Source organism: Daphnia pulex, chromosome 4 (assembly GCF_021134715.1).
Source record: "Daphnia pulex isolate KAP4 chromosome 4, ASM2113471v1".
Classification (NCBI taxonomy): Eukaryota; Metazoa; Arthropoda; class Branchiopoda; order Diplostraca; family Daphniidae; genus Daphnia; species Daphnia pulex.
In genome coordinates this window covers 1,965,650-1,986,508 of record NC_060020.1, presented here as the reverse complement: position 1 = coordinate 1,986,508, position 20,859 = coordinate 1,965,650, and the positions used below count along the sequence as shown (strand labels likewise).

Genomic DNA, 20,859 nt, shown 5'->3' with positions numbered 1-20,859 from the left:
CAATGATGATGAATTCATTTCGTTATTTTAAAATGGACAGTCGCAAGTTATCTAATTACTTAAATTAATGCGTTTTGAATTGATAGGATTTCTGGACCGCAGTTAACGTTTAATTTAATATTTGATCAGCGCTTCTCCGTTTCGCCATTCATAAGCTATTCTGGGAAAGTGTTGAGTCCTATGTATAGAATACGTAATCATGGCTTTGGCTATGACTCAACATTCTTATTAACGAACAAAAAAATCTCTTATCGAAATGACACGATGAGGCTGTCATTTTTTTACTGATTAATATTTCCGTTCTTGATAACGGCGAGATCGCGAGCTAGGAAGTAAAGAACATGCCAAAAAGGATCTTTCAACAGCAAGGGCTGAAGCAAAAAGCGGTGAAACGAGAAACGCGGCCTCACTCAAAGTCTATTTATTTTCTCCGAGCGAGTTGAGTGTTCCAAGAGTTCATAAAAGTTCTCCGCGAGTTTCAAAGGAGAACCGAAAACATGTTACTTGACGTTTACATTTACTCAGAATTTTGCAGTTCCGGCTACAGTGCTACATGTAGGCCACTTTAACTTAAACAATTTTCAATCTCTTAAATTACGTGAGAAACGGAAATCTACCCTAGAAGTCAAATCTTGATACCCTAGTCCAAGCGCTAAAAATAATTTGACGGGTGTTGTAGAGCCAAGTTTAAAGCACTCGTCTAAATTTGAGCCTCAGGTTCCACTCGATCACTCATAATAAATCAGATTAGTGAGATGTGTAGAGCAGGTTGCTCCAAAATGACAAGTTGTCGCTCTTTATGTTGACAACAATTTTATTTCGGTATGAAGAGGCTGGAAGAGGCCTGTAAGTGGCATAAAAAAAGAGGTGTTAACGAATAGCTGATAATAAACGCTCCTTCCAGTGATGTCATAAGCAACTATATTTGATTGCACTAGGGCCTACACGATTTTTAGCTGTTGAAGATACGGGCTACGGGTACTGGCTGCCAAGCAGAAAAATCTTTAAGTGTCAGCCAAAATGCCCGTGGCGTAGGCGGGAAGATAGGATACCGTATCAATTAATAGTGACGACAGTTTTGCCAGCTATTAGCTTACATTTAAATTAATGGATACGGTAAATCTCAACGTGACTTGTACATGGATGGATTAAAAGGATTAAAATTCCCCAAATAAGCCCATTAAAATCTTATTATTATATCTGTCCGCCTTGGTGTGCATACCATTGTCTAGTCTCTAGCCTTAGTTGTGAGATCCTGAAATAGATGCAGAGGTCTAACTAAACGTACTATTCCTATTCGTTATTTTGCCTTCATTTATTCAGCTGTAAACGTTGATTTGCATGCTGTTTGGTTTTGCAAATGATTGATGCTATTATACTGACGACCGACGAGTACAGTTAACACAGTTTAGAATAGATTCTCTCTCGGGTAAAAATAAGCAAAGGAGTGTCGCTTAAAAACTACTAAATTACAGTGTTTATTGCATTAGTTTTCCTAAGGGATGGCCCCCAGCTGTATGCAACACTTTTAGACAGATTGTGGTGGCGAGCATTTTTCCATTCCTATGGGGATGACCAAAATCGATGCTGTCTTCACTCTATTCGAGTCTAATTCGAAACGCTGGATTTCCCCCCTCCCCCCCGCTCTCATTTCAAGCACTAAAAGTCTAAGGTCGTTGAGGGTTAACACGTTATCGCGTTGAGAACGATGCATGCAGCGATGCGGAGCGTGAATCACGTGACAGCCGGAACGCCAATAAGGTGACAGCGGAGTAGTTTGCGAGCGCCTAGGACACGCTCTTAGGCCAGTGGATCCAGTCCGACTACTCGCAGTCTGTGGTCATAATAGCGCTAATCATGGCCGCTCCTAATCAGCCTCAGCAATGGACCACGCTCGGCAAACTGAGTTTCCCTCAGTCTGCCCAAACCAACGCCAAAAGTGTCGAAGTTTTCGTTTTCCAAGGACTCTACGACGGCAAAACACCAGTTACCGTCAAGCGGGCCAAAAATTCGCTCGCCGTAGTCGACAAAAAAGTGCTCAAGGAGATCAATCACCCGAGCATCACTCGTTATTACATCACCGAAGCCGACGATGAGTTCTAGTAACGGTTATTTACCTTCTCAAAATCCAAAGTATGTCTTTACTTAATAGAAATACCTTTTTTCTTGCAGCTACATTGCGACTGAAAACACCACCGATACTTTGGAAGTCATAGCTCTCAAGGGTGTGGAGGGACGGAAGAATACGGAACCGGAAACGACTAAGCCGGAGATCGGCACTCACAAGGAGATTCTCCGCCAAATCTCGAGTGCCGTTGCTTACCTCCACAACAAGAAGATCATCCACGGAAACATCAATCCACAAAGCATCGTCATCTGCGAGCAGCCACCAACGCTCAACGATCTGAAACCTTCACCCAAAGCCAAACTGGGAAACTTCGAAATCGAAGGGTAGGATACAGGATCTTGAATATTCTGTTTTCTTTTCTTTTTTGGGGGGTTCTGTTTTCTTATTATCATTCCTTTACCGGATGAGAAGTCTATATCTGTCATTGTCATAAAAACCCGCAGAGCTCGAGACGGTTGGAAAGCGCCCGAGTACGAACTGAAATCAGAGGATCTATCTCCGGCTTCCGATGTAAAAACAAAACAACAAAAATATTGAACTGTACATTTGGGCATCAAATTCGGTGGGTTCTAATGAAATTCTTGCACAGGTCTTTTCGTTGGGTATCGTCTTCGCATATTTGCTTTCCAATGGCCTACATCCTTTCGGTCCTGTTCACCTTCAACAGAGCAAGTATGCAGCAATTTAAATATAGCCGCAATTTTTTCAGCCTTTTAAAATACCCGCTTAAAAACACGGAATCGTTTTGGCGAATTAGTATTCTGTTTGGATTTCTACACTTGTCCGAGGAGAAGCTGAACGATCCGAATGCTGTTGATCTCATGAAGCGTATGCTCGACAGCGATCCAACAACTCGCATCACCATAAAAGGCGTCCTAAGTCATCCGTACTTTATGGGAAGTGAAGAGGCCGTGGCGTTCATCTGCAAAGCGGTGGACGAAGTTTTGAAACCGGAATTGGTTAAGGTCGCCGAAGGAGGCGAGAGTTCCATCGTCGCCGAATTGAGAAACGGAGAGCAGCCCATCATTCGTGGCTACTGGAAACAATACCTAACGCCTTACGTAAAGAAACTCATCGAGCGACGCAGTTACGACGCCAAGTCATTGACCGGTCTTTTGTTAGCCATCCGGGACAAAGTACGTATTTAACGCAGACTCCGTCCCGTCTCTCGGGGACGGGATTACTCAGTCAGGATTTAATAGCTCGGAAATATGTGTCTCCGCTTTCGTCATTTTATGATTTCCAGGCGGTGCAGTATGCGGATCAGTCCCCGGAAGTCAAGGCCGAATTCGGAAGTAAGCCCGAAGGCTACTGGATCTACTGGTCGACTTTGTTCCCTTCTTTACTCATCCACACATGGAGAGTGATGGCAAACCGGCTTGGATCGACTGTTTGAATTTTCGAATTTACTTTTTGCCATTTTTATTTTTCGCTTCGTTTTCACAATTGACTATAGATAGTAGTGACAACATATAGCCCGAGCAAGCTGGGCATATTATCTCAGCACTGTGTAACTGATTTAATTTTGTTGTGAGAGTAAACGAAAATAAATCGACATCATCTGCTGCCTTCCCTATAGTGTTGAGCAAGCTTTTCCGGCAAGTTGAATACATACCACAGACGACAGCGAAACAAACCGCAACTTTACCGTATAATCTCAAAAGCGGCTGTTTGTTGTGGCCAAGAATAGAGCATTTATTGATCCGCCGTTGAGGTGACAATAACAAACTAGGATCAGCTGTTTCTAAACAAGTTTTACGACTTTCGAGTCGACAGCACGGCAACTGTCGAGGGGTGGTTAAACAATAAGACGAGACGTAGCGGAATGCCAAGAATGGAACTATTTTGTCTGTTTCTTTTTTTTCCCCCTTTTTATTTTCGTGAGCGCCAGCGACAAGAAAATGCATCGCCCTGTTTTAAAAAGCAAAGCAAAAAGGTGTTTTGTTTTAAATTAACTCAGACTGGGGCATCATTGGCCGGGGATAGCACAATAGTGTCGTTTGCCAATGAAGATAGCACGCAGACTTTCTACGATTTGCTGAATGGCGGAATGTTTCGCTTCGTGCAAGTGTTAGATACCGGCTGTCGGTTGTCAACAGTCTCCGGTACTCGTTTCATGCGGAATAAATCAGGGTATTTCAGATGTACATTTTAAAAATCGCGCGTCGAAAAACGTTGAGTGACAACAATGTCCGTTAGGCGTAAAAAATGAGTTTAAGTTTGGACAAGTCCAGCAAAAGTGCAGTCCGACTGCTATAAATATCTAAAAATAAAATCAAACATACACCAGGAAGTGCCAGTGTGGCGGCAAGACCCTCTTGGTGGAAAAATTTGTTCAAGTTTCCCTTTGCTTCAAATGTTTCAATTTCAAATATTTCTGAATTTGATTGTTGAAACACACAGACAAAGTTGCGAGATACAAAAACAAGCCTAATCTGCAGTGGTTCTACATGTGAGCATGAAATGAACCCTGACTGAGAAAAACAAAAACAGCAAGATGAAACAGTTTCAACCAACTGCATGGCCTAAGAATAATCGTACTCCGCAACGATTTATAATCAACGCCACTCAATAGTCAGAAAGGAAAAGCAAAAATGAATTTTTCTTACCTTGAAGCCTGGGAAATACAGCCAGGCATCCATAGGTGCTCCATCCATCCACAGAAAGTTGAATCCACCAGAGGAGGGATAGGTAAAAGGGAGTCCTCGTGAATACACCCACACTCGCATGGGCGTACACGAGGACATTTAAGAAAGGAGAATTGAAGAGATCCTTAACTCGGTCGACACTGGAAGTTTCTCCAATTGAAGAAGATGCTGTTTATCTAAATAAAAAATATCAACAATGAGTTACGAAAAATATTTACAGAAACAATAAAAAGCAAGAAGAAGTTGAAAACAAGACAGCAGTTGTAAACCAGGGGTATACACCAATTGTTATTAAACAGGATATTTGAAGGTTTCCACTGCATTCATGCAAGTCATGCATCATAAAAAATCATGGCAGGTCACATGCAGGTTAATAAAAGTAACAAAAATTATTACCTAAGTAATGAAACTGTGATTGTTGCTGATGACACGAGATCAACAGTCAAATCATATGACTGGAGGTCCAGCACAAGCAAAACTTTGCTGTTACAATGGCTGACTCAGGCCTCAAATCTGCACAGAGTAAAAGGTTTAAGGGGATAAATAATGATAGTTAAGAAGTAACAATTCACAAACTTGGAACAAGTGTTACTCTTCTATTTAAGCTACAACAGTCATCCCATTTTCATTTAGAGTGTTTACCTGCTAAACAGCATGGAGTGGAGAGCATGAAAAGCTGCAACACCAAAGTTATTCACATGACGATGACCACATTTTTTGTAATTTTATTTTCGTGCATCGAAGTCCCAAAAAGTTATCGTTCCGGTTTTCTTAGAAATGTTAGTCTCCTTTTCAAAACTTGTTTCATGCTTGTAAGTTGTAAACGAAAACGAAAGCAACGAAAAAACGAAAGCAAAAGCACAAAGCAGACGACACTAATCTTCTAATTAGCAATAAATCGATATCGATAATCAATTAATGTGAGTATGTGACATCTTAATTCTATGCATCGATTTCCGGTACGACACTTTTTCATCAATATTTAAAAGAATATTATGAGGTGCGGTGGTTGATATCATTAGAAACAAAACTATATTTATAATTGTTCATGATAATAAAATTTATTTCTCAACTCTCTATGCAAATAATTATTGGGAATGTATATGTTATTAGAAGAAATCGTCAATATTAATTCATGGTATGAGATTGGTTTTTATCGTTCTAGTAAGCTCCAGTCGAATATTCCTTCTTGTATGGTGCTGGTGCGGAGTAAGAAGGAGGTGTGTATTCCATCTTGTATGCGGGTGCTGGAGCGGTGTACTCGGGTTTATTGTAAACGGGAGCTGAGTATGGCTTCTTGTAGGCGGGTGCTGGTGCAGAGTACTCGGGTTTGTAAGAGGGTACTGGATAAGTTGGTTTTGGGTATGAAGGAGCAACGGCGTAAGAAGGTGCGGGCTTACTGTAAGGCGCAGCAGCTTTGTATTCGACTGGGTAGGTTGGAGCGGAGTAAGTGCCAGTCTGGTATGCTGGGGCAGTCTTATATTCGGGGTATTTGGCTTCTCCAGTGTATTTGACGTCAGCGACGTAGCCGGAGTAATCATCAACCTTGTAGGTGACGGTCTGAGTGCGACCGTCTGGGAGATAGACGCTGTAAGAGCCGGTTACGTAGCCCTTGTCGTCGCTGCTCTCTTGATGATTATAGTTGTTGTAAGTGTAATCATCATTTACGTCATAAGCGAAATGATATGCCTTCGGCGTCTATTAATAATGCAATAAAATTGATGGCACATTCATTTTTTAGAACTTTTACTGGAATGATTGGAAAATATCACTCACGTCATAGCTCTTTCCGTAGTTGCTTTCTTGCTTGTACTCTGTGTTATAAGCCACAGGGTATTTCTGATGATATGATCCTCCGGCAGCAGCAACGGCAAGCAAAGCGGCAAAGATGAAAATCTAGTAAACCAAACGAAAAGTAAAATGAGACTTAAAATATCAAGCAAACTAAAGTTTACTGTGAAACACAGGACAAGCAAGAAGAAATTTACTTTCATGTTGAGGCTGTGATAGTTCAGACAAAACTGTACTGCTTCGGTGTTCCCTCTTGATGTTTATATACCATGCACTGACTGAGACCATGCACTTATACCTGCTAGTGACCTGAGTTGGGTGGCAGCCGTTAAGGATTGATTTAGAGCATGGAAAAAAAATTTCAGCTTCAAACTCCTTCAACAGTTTACGTATCGAATAATCAGTCCGTTTTGGTCTTGCAAGGTTTCCCATACTTATTCTGTGGCGGGGAAAGTTGACACTGATCTAAAAATATACCACAATGCAATACTCGGTTCAATAATAGCTTTGCTAAATTTAGTTTAATTGTTCAATTAACGTTTGCTGTAGAGAATTTATTTTGAGCAATGTGGATAAATGGGCTCCATGTACCTATTGCTCGACCCTTCTGAATTTCCAACTGAGGTTATACTGCGGGTAATCTCTTCATTGGTTCCAAATCAAAGTCTGCTCTAGTTTTTTAACATGAATGGAAAAGTCCATAACATGGTGAAACTTACTACGATGAAAGAGTTGCGCAATACACAAAGGGGAAGGCATGTTGACAAATTTAATGCTGTCTGACTGCATAAGAATATCTTACACAATGTATGCTGGTACGTATATAGAGACTAAAGTGGCTATAAAAAATTTGGTTTCTCGATCTATTTCTATCCGTCTGAGCTATTACTTTTTGAACAATAAGAAGCTATTGCAGAATTTAAAAACTTAAGCATAATAACCTTCAATTCACTGAGACCAGTGATGAAAACAATGTCGATTCAAGCGGAGTCAAGTAGATGTGTACCACCTCAATTGGCATGACGTGGGAATGGATGGTCATTTATCGTTCAAACCCCACTTTCTCCTGTACGAACTAGAATACGAGAGAGACTTTGAGGGTGATCGGGACATAGAAATGATTATTTTCGGTTCAAATGTTTGAAAAACGAGACATGTTTATATTTGCGCTATATTGTGAAAGAATCCTGCCGTGTTATACGTATTCAACCGCACCCAACTCAGGTCACTAGCAGGTATAAGTGCATGGCCTCAGTCAGTGCGTGGTATATAAACATCAAGAGGGAACACCGAAGCAGTACAGTTTTGTCTGAACTATCACAGCCTCAACATGAAAGTAAATTTCTTCTTGCTTGTCCTGTGTTTCACAGTAAACTTTAGTTTGCTTGATATTTAAAGTCTCATTTTACTTTTCGTTTGATTTACTAGATTTTCATCTTTGCCGCTTTGCTTGCCGTTGCTGCTGCCGGAGGATCATATCATCAGAAATACCCCATGACTTATAATACAGAGTACAAGCAAGAAAGCAACTACGGAAAGAGCTATGACGTGAGTGTTATTTTCCAATCATTCCAGTAAAAGTTCTAAAAAATGAATCTGCCATCAATTTTATTGCATTATTGATAGACGCCGAAGGCATATCATTTCGCTTATGACGTAAATGATGATTACACTTACAACAACTATAATCACCAAGAGAGCAGTGACGATAAGGGCTACGTTACCGGCTCTTACAGCGTCTATCTCCCAGACGGTCGCACTCAGACCGTCACCTACAAGGCTGATGATTACACTGGCTACGTCGCTGACGTCAAATACACTGGAGAAGCCAAATACCCCGAATATAAGACTGCCCCAGCATACCAGACTGGCACTTACTCCGCACCAACCTATCCAGTCGAATACAAAGCTGCTGCGCCTTACAGTAAGCCCGCACCTTCTTACGCCGTTGCTCCTTCATACCCAAAACCAACTTACCCAGTACCCTCTTACAAACCCGAGTACTCTGCACCAGCACCCGCCTACAAGAAGCCATATTCAGCTCCCGTTTACAATAAACCCGAGTACACCGCTCCAGCACCCGCATACAAGATGGAATACACACCTCCTTCTTACTCCGCACCAGCACCATACAAGAAGGAATATTCGACTGGAGCTTACTAGAACGATAAATACCAATATCTCATACCATGAATTAATATCGACGATTTCTTCTAATAACATATACATTCCCAATAATTATTTGCATAGAGAGTTGAGTTAAATAAATTTTATTATCATGAACAATCATCTGAAATTCATTCATATTTGTTTCATATTCACTACATGGGCTTGCCTTACGACATTTCAGAAATTAACTAACAAAAGCGAATGCAAACATTCAATGTATTAGTACTTGAAACATTGGCTTCGTTTGGTTATCCGGATTTCGTCATTCTAACCACATCTTGAACGTATTAAAATATAACTTTATTGATTAATATGCCATCGTTAATAAATAAGAATATAGTAAATCATTCATAAATTTTGCTTGACTCTGCACGATAGCAACTTCCTTTGGACTGGCTGACAATTTCGGAAAGGAAATTGTTTCAAAATTAATTGAAGAAAAACGAAATATTTGAAATTACACATAAGAATCACTTTTACAGCTTTCTCTTTTCTTAAACGTTCGCTGCAGCATGCGATGATGCATTTTCTGCCGCTTAATTATTTTATTCCGTTATAGCTGTATAATTGTTATTCAAGCATTTTCAACTACCTCAGATGCGAACAGACGCGCTTGATTTTTGTCGAATATTAACACATTCCTCTGAGGACGATTGAACTCAACGGTCATAAACATCAGTCCCACGATGAATTTACACAATAGTAAAGCATGGTCGCGTGTCTCTGCAATTTACAAATAACAACCCAACATAAATTTTAAAAAAGATTTCAGGCATCGACGAAGCGTGATGGTCCTTGGAATGGCAATAGGTAACACTGAAGTTTGACAAAAGTAAAAGAAGTGCATTAACTGGCTTTCTATTAAGCTGCTATTGTATTGCATAAATAACTTTCCATCTGTACAGCAATAATCACCACCATTTTAAAAGATAAGAAAAGTAAAGGTCACTCCATCTGATTCAAGTAAAGACGAAACAAGAACACTTTTGCCAGAAAAAAAAAACAATCTGATCGACCGATAACAAACAATGATAATAGCTACCTGTCACCAGTCGTAAATGGTATTCCAACAAGAAGGAGGTCTTTGTTTGCCATAGCTGTCCTTCCTTGCTGCATTATAAAACGCCCTGCATGCACTTTTTTGAATTAGGAAGGCGCAGGCAAAGACGTACTGCTAAAAAATATAATAGAGAGCAATCAAGAAACCTCGTTCCAAATCTTCTCTTGAATTTAGATTGCGAATTCCTCGGTTTAACAAGTGCGTGCTAATGGCACACGCTCGTTTTCTTTCTTCCCTTTATTTTTCCCTTGAGCCAATTTTGGAAACAAGGCGAACGGTTGGGTTGTGCTGGGCCTGAAAATCCTTTTTCAAGTCTAACAATTTCATAACGAAATCCAGCTGTGAATTTTCGGAGATAGAGATAAGAAGATAAGAAAGTATCACACGCGCGTCTCTCATTTCTATTTGCGTTTGTGGTTTGGGATGCGCCGCGCATTGAAACAATTGCAATGCTGCGTTACCTCCTCTGCTGCCTTACCTGCTAGCGCTGCTAGGATGGGATTCTCTCTTCATTAAACCGAAGAGATTATTACATAGTCACGAAATCGAATCTTTGTTTCCAGTATGTGTGTCAATGGCCTGTCTATAACGTTGGGCTATAAAACAAACTTTCGGCTGATTAAATCGTTTCGATTTTTTTTTTCTTTTTAGATCTATCAAAAATTGAATGGACGATGACCTGTAACGTAGCTAAACAAACACACCGGGCATTCCACACTGCTGTTCGGCTATATTGTGGGAAAAGAGACCGTAATTGGAATACCGCTTTGGTCTGATGATGCAACCGATATTGCAGTTTTGGGTTTGTGGTTCAGTATATTCAAAATCACTGCTGCTCATTGGCCACGAGTGGTTGACTTCAAGGACATTCGTGAGTCGTTCTTATTTAAAGTGCGTATCCTTATACGGACGCAGACCAGTCTCCCTTTCATACGTCAATTGTGTACGCAATAATGTCAAAAAGAGAAAAGAGAATCAATTAAGTGCTCTTGTTTCTATTTTCATACTTGAATCATGTCTACCACGTTTGAAAATGAACTGGATCAGATTGTAAATGTTGGGAAATCCCCGTCTATAATTTATCGTCGTTATATTCCGTTTACAAGAATGGCCTACGGAGTTTTCGCAACAAAAGTTTTTAACATGAATTAAAAATTCAACCCAGTTTATTCTTATTATTATGTATACATAAGCGTTATTTGATGTACCAGGACAAAATTTGTAATTAAAACAAACAAATTCAGTATTACCTGTTTGGTATTCTGGGAAACATATTCCCGCACCACCAATTTTTCACGGTAATAAATAAAAAGTGACAGAAACAGGAATAACGAAGAGAAACATCAAGAGGTCCGCTGCTGTGAAAGGAAAGTACAAGTGTTCAGCACGCGTATCTACTGCGAGGCTGCTGGCCCCACCACTCGCAATGTGCCAAACAAATGAATCGCGATAGATAATAAGGATTGATGGGAGAATCGTGCAGTGCAGCGTGCGTTGACGTCATTACTGTATATATATGACTGCAGCGAAGGCGCATAACTTTCTCGCGGGTGCGAGGAATGCCCAACGGGAAGGCCTTTGGCAGGCCGCCAGTGTGAAGCGCTCGCTCTGAACTCGGGTAGAAAAATGTGTCAGAGAAGTGCACACAGAGCAAGTGACTGATCTAAGCGTGTAATAAAGGGGCATGACCAAGCCGGTCGTGCAACTCCTCTCGAACCGACTAGGAGTATAAAAGCTCGGCAAAGCAGCGTTTAGAAGCATCAGTCTCATCCAAACCATCACAACATCAACATGAAGGTAAAGTGACATCTTCGGATCCAAAGCTAACATCTTGATTTTAAGTCTGAATGTTTTTATTATTATTTGCTTAATAAGGTCTTCATTTGCGTCGTTCTCATCGCTGTCGTTGCTGTCAACGGCCAGTCTTATCCTAAGAAGCCTGCTCCGGCTTACCCTTCTCCGTCTTACCCATCTTACCCAAAACCATCCTATCCTTCTTACCCTAAACCATCTTATCCTTCTTACCCTAAACCATCGTACCCTCCTGCGGATTATGCCAAGCCAGCATACCCGACATATCCTCAAACTTACGATGTGAGTCCTTAACTACTTTTATCACACTTGATGCTTGAATGTTTTCTCTATAAGAATGTTTAGTTCGACTAATAATTCTTGTCGTTTGCTGACAGGCTCCGATGCCCTACAACTTCGAATGGGCCGTTAAAGATGACTACAGTAACAACAACTACAACCACCAGGAGACCGGTGACGACAAGGGATACGTAACCGGCTCTTACAGCGTCGATCTCCCCGACGGTCGCAAACAGACTGTTGAATACAAGGCTGACGACTACACTGGATACGTGGCCGATGTGAAATACGAAGGCGAGGCCCAATTCCCCGAGTCCAAGCCGGCACCATACAAGCCAGCTGCTTCTTACCCGGAATACAAGCAACCGGCTTACCCAACTTATCCAGCACCTTCGTCATACCCAAAGCCAACTTATCCCAAACCAAGTTATCCGAAACCCGCTTACAAGTCCGAGTATCCAGCTCCAACTTATCCTTCTTACCCTCCTCCTACTTATCCGTCTTATCCTCCTAGATACCCCACAAGATATTAAATTTATTTTCCTGAGAAATCCCTGAGAAATCTATGACAATGCAATAACCTAAATCCCATTTTATATAACTACTATGTGAAGAAGAATATTTATATGCAATAAAATTATTGTCGCACAATTTAGTACCGCATTTGAAAATTTAATCACTGAAGTTTTCACTTTTTAAAAAATATTACTTGTGGCGTAATGACGCCAGAGTTCATCCAGTTCTAGAGCCTCTAACGACATTAGGTATAGGCTTACGTATCAATCTAGCGAATTAAATCAAGTTTAAAATTTTTTCTTTGATTTTATTCTTTTTGTTAAGTGCAAATAATAATTATTAGCGCGTGACTGTAGATTTGGTGTTCAGAGTCGTTTGGATTTTCCAAAAACTGGAAGAAAGGAATCACAGCCATATATATATTACATCGCATGGATAAACAAGAGTCGATCGATTCACTCGTTATGTGGTTGATTTTCGCAAATGCCGTGACACGAAGTTCGAGATTACTTTCACTTTGACGTGGAGAAATCGCAGGAATAATAGTATCTCTATAGGAAAGATTCGCCGTCGCTGCTGTCATATTATATAATCGCATAATAGAAAGTGAGTTGTTTACCGCAAGTGCGAACGTAATAGTCTAATAGGTCACAATGAGTATGTACGACAATCGTAACTGTTCAGGAAGCTGAACAGAAAGTGCGCGTGTCTTATAATCTGTCACGTCAAAAGAAAAAGGCGTTCATGTGAGATCATTCAACTCTGTTAATAATCCTGTTGTGGTTGTCGATCGCTTACAGCAAATTCAATTCTCGGAAGGCTAAATTTTCATTTTATTTACCCCAAAAATTGAAAACAAATTTTAACATTATTTTTTCCGAATAGGAAAGTGACTTCCCGATCAGATCCCCATCAGGCGAATTTGATGGAAATTAAGAGTTGAGCAATTTATCCCCTCGCTCAGAATGTTTTTGCGAATATTTTTGTGAATGCTCGAATATATGCCCAAACGGATGGAATTTATAGGGTCACGAAAGAAGCTTGGTGATAGAATTTCATTCGCAAAATTAACTTGTGTAAAATTTTGCACTTATTGTGGACACATTTTTGTTTGTGTTGTTTTGTTGTTTTTTCCACCGTTGTATTAAGTTATTAGCCACCGTTACGTCTCGTGAACAGGCGCCGACTCCCAGAGAAAGTTGATTTCGGTTCTGAAAAAGGGAGAGGGTCCCAGTCCCTATTATTCCGTTCAAGTCTAATGCCTCCAGTATAACTTGGCCGAAATAATGTTTGCAGATAACAAAGAAGCTTCTTGCCTCGGCGTCGTCACGAAACATTGTCTGCCCAACTGGTCGTTTGTTGAAATAACAAAACAAAAATCTGACATCCACCTGCTGGTGCGCAAAGTTCTTTTTGTGTCATCTTTCTATTCATGCGGATTTTTGCTTTGTTTCGTTTCCACAGGTTTGTTCAAAGTCTCAACGAGGGGAATCATTAAAATGTACCGATCCACAATGTAGCAGCTTTTTAATGTCGACATTGAGAAAAACAATTGTTTGTTTGCACGCATATCACTTTCTTTTGAAATTAACATTGTGTACGTGGCGTGCTGCTGATCATATATACATATGTGAACCCGAAATTTATAATTCTTCTAACTTCGTATGTTGTGACAGATAATCGTTGAGGCAGTACTACTAAGCATTAGTTAATACTGGAAACGAAATGAAAACAAAAGAAAGGATTTGCGCAAATTTGTCTTACCGACGATAGAGTTGTATTGCATTCGAGATAAAATTTAGTAAAAAACGGTATACATTATTGAAACCAATCAAAATGACTTAATATTTGGTTGGGTATTTAGGAGCTGGGTATGCTGGGCTTGGGTATGCTGGGCTTGGGTAAGCGGGGCTTGGGTATGCTGGCTTGTAGGCAGGCTTGTACTCCTTGGCTTCGCCTTCGTATTTGACATCGGCAACGTAGCCAGTGTAATCATCGGCCTTGTAGTTGACGACTTGAGTGCGGCCGTCGGGAAGAAGGACGCGGTAGGAGCCGGTTACGTAACCCTTGTCGTCAGCGGTCTCCTGGTGAGCGTAGTCATTGTAGGAAGGATCGTCCTTAACGGCCCAGTCAAAGTTGTAGGGCATCGGGGCCTGAAGGTTTTGAAAATAAGATAATTAATAAATTGATTGAAGCAAATTTGTTTGAATTATACTTACGTATTCGGGGGTCTTGGCATAAGCTGGAGATGGGTACGCTGGTTTGGGGTATGCGGGCTCGGGGTAAGCAGGCTTTGGGTATGATGGATCGGGGTAAGTGGGCTTGGGGTATTGTGGCTTTGGGTACGCTTGGGAAGCGACAACGGCGACCAGTGCAGCGAGAATTAAAACCTGTGATTCAAGTTGAGCAAAAAAGTAAGATGAATATCGCTAGAAGTAAACCTTTTTTTAAAATCCTATTCTGGGACGTATTTCGTTTTAAGACTTTTTTTTACCTTCATGTTGTTGCTTTGGAAGTTGAAATGAAACTGTGCCTTTTGAGTAAGAGTTCTCTGGCTTATATACCAGTCGGCGAAAAGAAACTAACTTTGGGCTGGGTCCACTCGTGCATTTTGTGAAAATATTGGCTGATATCCAAGGTCGTCGGGTGTTTCAAAGGGTTTCACACCCTTAAAAAAACTTGCTCCAATGTATACATTCAAAATTTACGGTGCCCAAATTTTTATTTGGGTTCAACTACATCAATATGCCAATCATTAACATAAAAACAGATTGGGAACTATTTGTATTAAAAACAATAACTTCTTACCTGCTGTCTGGTTTTATTGTCGATCTCTGAAGTTATTTTGTACATATATAATGATAATGCTTTCTCTTCTTCACAGTAATAGGGGACCATTTTTTTACGTCGTTGATACATAAAATGGCTTAATTTGAACATCTTCTTCTTTTCGTTTTATACAAATGCAACTCAAACAGTTGGAATTCGCAAAAATTTCCTGCAACACCATTCTCAATTTATTTTCAGAATTTTTGAACAAAACCGCATTACTAATATTTTTGCTAAGAAAAAAAAATAGGCCTCATAATAATAAAATAAGCTAAACGACGAGGAAACGTAGCTTCCTTTGTTCGCGCGGATTCACCAGAAGAAAATAAAGAAAAAAAATGTTCTACTCTGTTCTAACAGGCATCAGTGACCACTACATATTCGCTTCAACAAAAACGCACTACTATTTACAACCTATTATTTGTGGTTATCAGTGACCATTTCAGAAAAATAGATCGCTTATTATTTGTTATTTATACTTACTCATTATAGCGACATTTGATGAATATCGTTGTAAAACCGTAAAATATATAGCTAGTAGCTAATAAAAATTGAGTGTTCTTTTTAAATGGATGGTAGAATTGTATTTGAATTCAGCAAGATAATTTCGGATAATTTATAGTTTACAACTGAAACTTTGTGCAAAGTGATGATGAACCTTCAACCTTTAGACTCTCTTAATATTTGGTTGGGTATTTAGGAGCTGGGTATGCTGGGCTTGGGTATGCCGGGCTTGGGTATGCGGGGCTTGGGTAAGCGGGGCTTGGGTATGCTGGTTTGTAAGCAGGCTTGTACTCCTTGGCTTCACCCTCGAATTTAACATCGGCAACGTAGCCAGTGTAATCATCGGCCTTGTAGTTGACGACTTGAGTGCGACCATCGGGAAGAAGAACGCGGTAAGATCCGGTGACGTAACCCTTGTCGTCAGCGGTCTCCTGGTGAGCGTAGTCATTGTAGGAAGGATCGTCCTTAACGGCCCAGGCAAAGTTGTAGGGCATCGGGGCCTGAAGGTTTTGAAAAAAAAATAAAAAGATTAATAAATTGATTCAAGCGAATTTTCTTGAATTACTTACGTATTCGGGGGTCTTGGCATAAGCCGGAGATGGGTACGCTGGTTTGGGGTATGCGGGCTCGGGGTAGGCGGGCTTTGGGTATGATGGTTGGGGGTAAGTGGGCTTTGGGTATTGCGGCTTAGGGTACGCTTGAGAAGCGACAACGGCGACCAGTGCAGCGAGAATTAAAACCTTAGTTCAAGTCGAGAAAAAAAGTTGAATCAAGATCGCCATAAGTGAATCATTCTTTAAAAATCCTACATATAGGTCTACTACTAAGACATATTTTTTTAAAGAGTTCTTTACCTTCATGTTGTTGCTTTGGAAGTTGGAACGGAACTGTATCTTCTGAGTGTTAGTCCACTGACTTATATACCAGTTGGCAAAAAGAAATCGAGTTTGGTCTGAGTCGACTGACTCGACTCTGAACATTTGGTGAAAATATTGGCTGATGCCCAAGGGCTTTAAACGTTTTTTTAGAGATTCACACCCTTTTCAAAGAAAACTTCGCCCATTTAAAATCTACAATCCGAAATTATTTTCTATACATTCTACAGATGAAATAATGTCATTCTTTAACGTAAGGGCGACTGAATAACTCAGTATTACAAAACTAACTTTGTTGGCTTACTGATTGCCGCGATCACAGAATTTAATTTCTGTAGATGAATATGATTTCCACTTTTCGCAGTAAAAATGGGAACCAATCAAAACCAATTTTCTATCAATTGAGATCATGGAAGTTGAGAAATTATGGCTTAAACAGTTTGAAGATTTTCCATTCGTTATATATACGCAACGTACTCACTTGGAGTTGGAATACATTTATTTTCTAATTTTCTTGAGACATCATTTCAAATTCATTTCCTAGTTTTAAACTAAAAAAACCCTCTATTAGATTGCTAAGGGAAAATTGAAAGGAAAAAGAAAAAAAAAGAAACGAAACGAAAGAAGAGTATTAGATAAACCGAACGATGATAGGTAGCGACGTAATGCGTTTTGTTCACACGCATTTGTGGAGGATAAAGGAAACGACAAAATCAATTTTCGGTTATAATAAACTCTCTAACAAACTGCCAATGACCACGACGTATCGCATTCAAAATACCACAAACTCAATTTTTTGTGTCCGTTTCTGTGAAAGTTCAAGACAAACACATATCTTCATTTCCCTTTTTATATTGAAGAAATTATTTGCATATGATTTAATGTACAACTGTCCCACAAAAAAATAATTTAGGTTAATTTTTTTAAATGAAATATTGTATTTGAATACAAGATAATTTATTGTTTACAACTGAAACTTTGTGAAAAGCGATGATGAACCTTTAGACTCTATTAATATTTGGTGGGGTATTTGGGAGCTGGGTATGCTGGGCTTGGGTATGCTGGGCTTGGGTATGCTGGGCTTGGGTAAGCGGGGCTTGGGTAAGCAGGGCTTGGGTAAGCGGGGCTTGGGTATGCTGGCTTGTAGGCGGGCTTGTACTCCTTGGCTTCACCCTCGTACTTGACATCGGCAACGTAGCCAGTGTAATCATCGGCCTTGTAGTTGACGACCTGAGTGCGGCCATCGGGAAGAAGAACGCGGTAAGATCCGGTGACGTAACCCTTGTCGTCAGCGGTTTCCTGGTGAGCGTAGTCATTGTAGGAAGGATCGTCCTTAACGGCCCAGTCAAAGTTGTAGGGCATCGGGGCCTGAATGTTTTTAAAATGAATAAAAATATTAATAAATCGATCGAAACAAAAAGTTGTCTTCAATAATTACGTATTCGGGGGTCTTGGCATAAGCCGGAGATGGGTACGCTGGTTTGGGGTATGCGGGCTCGGGGTAAGCAGGCTTTGGGTATGATGGATCGGGGTAAGTGGGCTTGGGGTATTGTGGCTTTGGGTACGCTTGGGAAGCGACAACGGCGACCAGTGCAGCGAGAATTAAAACCTGTGATTCAAGTTGAGCAAAAAAGTAAGATGAATATCGCTAGAAGTAAACCTTTTTTAAAAATCCTATTCTGGGACGTATTTCGTTGTAAGAGGTTTTTTACCTTCATGTTGTTGCTTTGGAAGTTGGAACAGAACTGTGCCTTCTGAATGTTAGTCTACTGGCTTATATACTAGTGGGAGAAAAGAAATCGAGTTTGGGCTGGGTCAACTCGTGCATTTCGTGAAAATATTGGCTGATGTTCATGGGCTTCGAGTGTTTCAAAGGGGTTCACAGTTCTTTTTTTTAAACTTCATACATTCAAAAATTTATAGACCGATTTTATTGTGTTTGGGTGTTTCAACAACATATTCTTTTTTATATCTTTTACATACAAATGGCTGCTGAGCAATTTTTCATAATAAACTGAATTTTGCTCAATTTGGCTTATTTTCGATCGCTGATATTAATTACCCCATTTTCTGAAAAAAATTTATCTTCTTCACAGTAGTAATAGGGACCATTTTCTTTAGCCAGTTAAGAAATAATGGCTTAATGTGACAATATCTATTTTGTTCTATATATTAGGAATTTCAGTTGAAATCCAAAATAATCCCCTGTGGCACCAGTTTTGACAAACAATATTTACACATTTTTTAATTTTTGAAAAAAACCCACAATGATAAACTTATTTTTGTTAGAGAAAAGAAATCGGAAGAAGAAATTTAGCATTCGGTACTAAACGAATGAAGAGGAAGCGTAACTTGTTTTGTTAACTCGGATTCATGAAAGAAAGAAGCGAAATCAAAAAATCTAAGAAATGTCAATGACTACGTAACCACCTTCAATAAATGTTGAAGAGGAAATGATATAGGTTCAAACGGACCGTTTGAAACCTATTATTGGTGTGTTTCTGAGATTCAAAGAAATAGATCCTTTTATTTTAGTTGTTATTGCGACAACATTTGATCATATACATAATTCGTCGTATAACCGTAAAAAAGAAATAAGAAGCTCTTTTTTTTAATGGATGACAGAATTGTATTTGAATTATTCAAGATAATTTATAGTTTACAAATGAAACTTTGTGCAAAGTGATTAACAGTTAGATTCTCTTAATATTTGGTTGGGTATTTAGGAGCTGGGTACGCTGGGCTTGGGTAAGCGGGGCTTGGGTATGCTGGGCTTGGGTAAGCGGGGCTTGGGTATGCTGGCTTGTAGGCAGGCTTGTACTCCTTGGCTTCGCCTTCGTATTTGACATCGGCAACGTAGCCAGTGTAATCATCGGCCTTGTAGTTGACGACTTGAGTGCGACCGTCGGGAAGAAGAACGCGGTAAGAGCCGGTGACGTAACCCTTGTCGTCAGCGGTTTCTTGGTGGGCGTAGTCGTTGTAGGAAGGATCGTCCTTAACAGCCCAGGCAAAGCTGTAGGGCATCGGGGCCTGAATGTGTTTAAAATGTATTTGGAGTTAAAATTGATTGAAACAAGGTGTGTTTTTTAATAACTTACGTATTCGGGGGTCTTGGCATAAGCTGGAGATGGGTACGCTGGTTTGGGGTATGCGGGCTCGGGGTAGGCGGGCTTTGGGTATGATGGCTCGGGGTAAGTGGGCTTGGGGTACGCTTGGGAAGCGACAACGGCGACCAATGCAGCGAGAATAAAAACCTGTAATTCAAGTTGAGAAAAAAAGTTTAATAACCTCCAAAAGTAAATCATAAAAAAAAAATTCCTGTACGGTAATAAGACGAAGATCTTTTTAAGAATTCTTTACCTTCATGTTGTTGCTTTGGAAGTTGGAATGAAACTGTGCCTTCTTAGTGTTAGTCCACTGACTTATATACCAGTCGGCGAAAAGAAATCGAGTTTGGGCTGGGTCGACTGAAACCATCTTGTGAAAATATTGGCTCATATCCAAGGGCTTCGAGTGTTTCAAAGGTATTCACACTACTTTTTAAAGAAAGCCACGTATAATACATAATCAAAATTTCCGTCGAAATTTGTGTTTGACGTGTATGCAAAAATAAAAATGTCATTCTTATATGCTGGGGCTGCTGAACAACGGGATTCACTTGCTTTATTACCTGTCCGATTATTGATCAGTTAAACTACATTTTACATACCCTGACGATAATTTCTCCCTTATTTAACAAATGCTAAATCAGTTTTATTTGTTATGGTGATCCAAAGGTGATAAACAGAAAATAACTTAATTTGAAAAATTTTCCTCTTGGTAAAAGATATTGGAACTCACTTAGAAAATATGTACCGGTTTAGTATAGTTTCCTGGAAAAATATTTTCTATTGCTTTTTTCATTCGTATTTTACGAACCAAAACAAAAATCCCCACTGATATCTATAATCTGGTTAGTGAAAGTGTAAGAAAAAAAGAAACGGAAGCAGATAGTTACAATGTTACATATATAGCTAAGCGTTAAGATACCGTATTCGGTTTTGTTCAAGCGGATTCGTGTAGAAAAGAGAAAAATAGGAAAACAAATGTTCTGTCACGCTCTATGAGGCATTAATGGCCGTAGCGTATATTTGGAACTTGAATCTACAAATGAGAACGAAGGTTTCTACAAATTTTTGTGTCCACCTGTGACTGTAAGAGATGTTTAGCCTATTTAAATTATTATTGTCGATATATAAATCAGGCTTG

General features: G+C 39.9%; 7 protein-coding genes across 12 annotated transcripts; 3 read left to right on the top strand and 4 right to left on the bottom strand.

The window, feature by feature from the left end:
* The first annotated feature begins 1,790 nt into the window (after positions 1–1,790).
* LOC124191912 (serine/threonine-protein kinase/endoribonuclease IRE2-like) lies at positions 1,791–3,700 on the top strand. The gene is made up of 6 exons (XM_046584954.1): positions 1,791–2,102; positions 2,173–2,451; positions 2,572–2,638; positions 2,718–2,800; positions 2,886–3,264; positions 3,375–3,700. The coding sequence occupies exons 1-6, from the start codon at positions 1,858–1,860 to the stop codon at positions 3,522–3,524; spliced, it is 1,203 nt and encodes a 400-aa protein (XP_046440910.1). The 5' UTR covers positions 1,791–1,857; the 3' UTR covers positions 3,525–3,700.
* Positions 3,701–5,821: 2,121 nt separating this feature from the next.
* On the bottom strand, positions 5,822–6,920 carry LOC124191915 (adhesive plaque matrix protein-like). 2 transcript variants are annotated; one of them, XM_046584961.1, is made up of 3 exons: positions 6,765–6,920; positions 6,553–6,672; positions 5,822–6,474 (listed from the first exon to the last, which is right to left on the bottom strand). In XM_046584961.1, the coding sequence occupies exons 1-3, from the start codon at positions 6,768–6,770 to the stop codon at positions 5,938–5,940; spliced, it is 663 nt and encodes a 220-aa protein (XP_046440917.1). In that variant the 5' UTR covers positions 6,771–6,920; the 3' UTR covers positions 5,822–5,937. The 2 variants fall into 2 exon arrangements, with proteins under 2 accessions (XP_046440917.1, XP_046440916.1); XM_046584960.1 differs by having other exon boundaries at positions 6,732–6,818.
* An 842-nt stretch (positions 6,921–7,762) lies between these two features.
* Positions 7,763–8,854, top strand: LOC124192247 (adhesive plaque matrix protein-like). 2 transcript variants are annotated; one of them, XM_046585454.1, is made up of 3 exons: positions 7,763–7,903; positions 7,996–8,115; positions 8,194–8,854. In XM_046585454.1, exons 1-3 carry the CDS (start codon positions 7,898–7,900, stop codon positions 8,728–8,730), a joined length of 663 nt encoding a protein of 220 aa, XP_046441410.1. In that variant the 5' UTR covers positions 7,763–7,897; the 3' UTR covers positions 8,731–8,854. The 2 variants fall into 2 exon arrangements, with proteins under 2 accessions (XP_046441410.1, XP_046441409.1); XM_046585453.1 differs by having other exon boundaries at positions 7,869–7,936.
* A 2,618-nt stretch (positions 8,855–11,472) lies between these two features.
* LOC124192233 (adhesive plaque matrix protein-like) lies at positions 11,473–12,542 on the top strand. The gene is made up of 3 exons (XM_046585435.1): positions 11,473–11,593; positions 11,672–11,890; positions 11,986–12,542. The coding sequence occupies exons 1-3, from the start codon at positions 11,588–11,590 to the stop codon at positions 12,418–12,420; spliced, it is 660 nt and encodes a 219-aa protein (XP_046441391.1). The 5' UTR covers positions 11,473–11,587; the 3' UTR covers positions 12,421–12,542.
* Positions 12,543–14,147: 1,605 nt separating this feature from the next.
* LOC124191957 (adhesive plaque matrix protein-like) lies at positions 14,148–14,931 on the bottom strand. The gene is made up of 3 exons (XM_046585016.1): positions 14,898–14,931; positions 14,623–14,793; positions 14,148–14,556 (listed from the first exon to the last, which is right to left on the bottom strand). The coding sequence occupies exons 1-3, from the start codon at positions 14,901–14,903 to the stop codon at positions 14,245–14,247; spliced, it is 489 nt and encodes a 162-aa protein (XP_046440972.1). The 5' UTR covers positions 14,904–14,931; the 3' UTR covers positions 14,148–14,244.
* An 862-nt stretch (positions 14,932–15,793) lies between these two features.
* LOC124191955 (adhesive plaque matrix protein-like) lies at positions 15,794–16,690 on the bottom strand. Its single transcript, XM_046585013.1, has 3 exons — positions 16,591–16,690; positions 16,306–16,476; positions 15,794–16,236 (listed from the first exon to the last, which is right to left on the bottom strand). The coding sequence occupies exons 1-3, from the start codon at positions 16,594–16,596 to the stop codon at positions 15,910–15,912; spliced, it is 504 nt and encodes a 167-aa protein (XP_046440969.1). The 5' UTR covers positions 16,597–16,690; the 3' UTR covers positions 15,794–15,909.
* Positions 16,691–17,523: 833 nt separating this feature from the next.
* On the bottom strand, positions 17,524–20,075 carry LOC124191953 (adhesive plaque matrix protein-like). Of its 4 annotated transcripts, none has more exons than XM_046585009.1 (3): positions 19,972–20,024; positions 18,050–18,220; positions 17,524–17,979 (listed from the first exon to the last, which is right to left on the bottom strand). In XM_046585009.1, the coding sequence occupies exons 1-3, from the start codon at positions 19,975–19,977 to the stop codon at positions 17,623–17,625; spliced, it is 534 nt and encodes a 177-aa protein (XP_046440965.1). In that variant the 5' UTR covers positions 19,978–20,024; the 3' UTR covers positions 17,524–17,622. The 4 variants fall into 4 exon arrangements, with proteins under 4 accessions (XP_046440965.1, XP_046440968.1, XP_046440966.1 ...); XM_046585012.1 differs by lacking the exon at positions 19,972–20,024 and adding an exon at positions 18,324–18,423; XM_046585010.1 differs by lacking the exon at positions 18,050–18,220 and adding an exon at positions 19,710–19,865 and having other exon boundaries at positions 17,525–17,979; positions 19,972–20,075.
* Between the last annotated feature and the right edge of the window lie 784 nt (positions 20,076–20,859).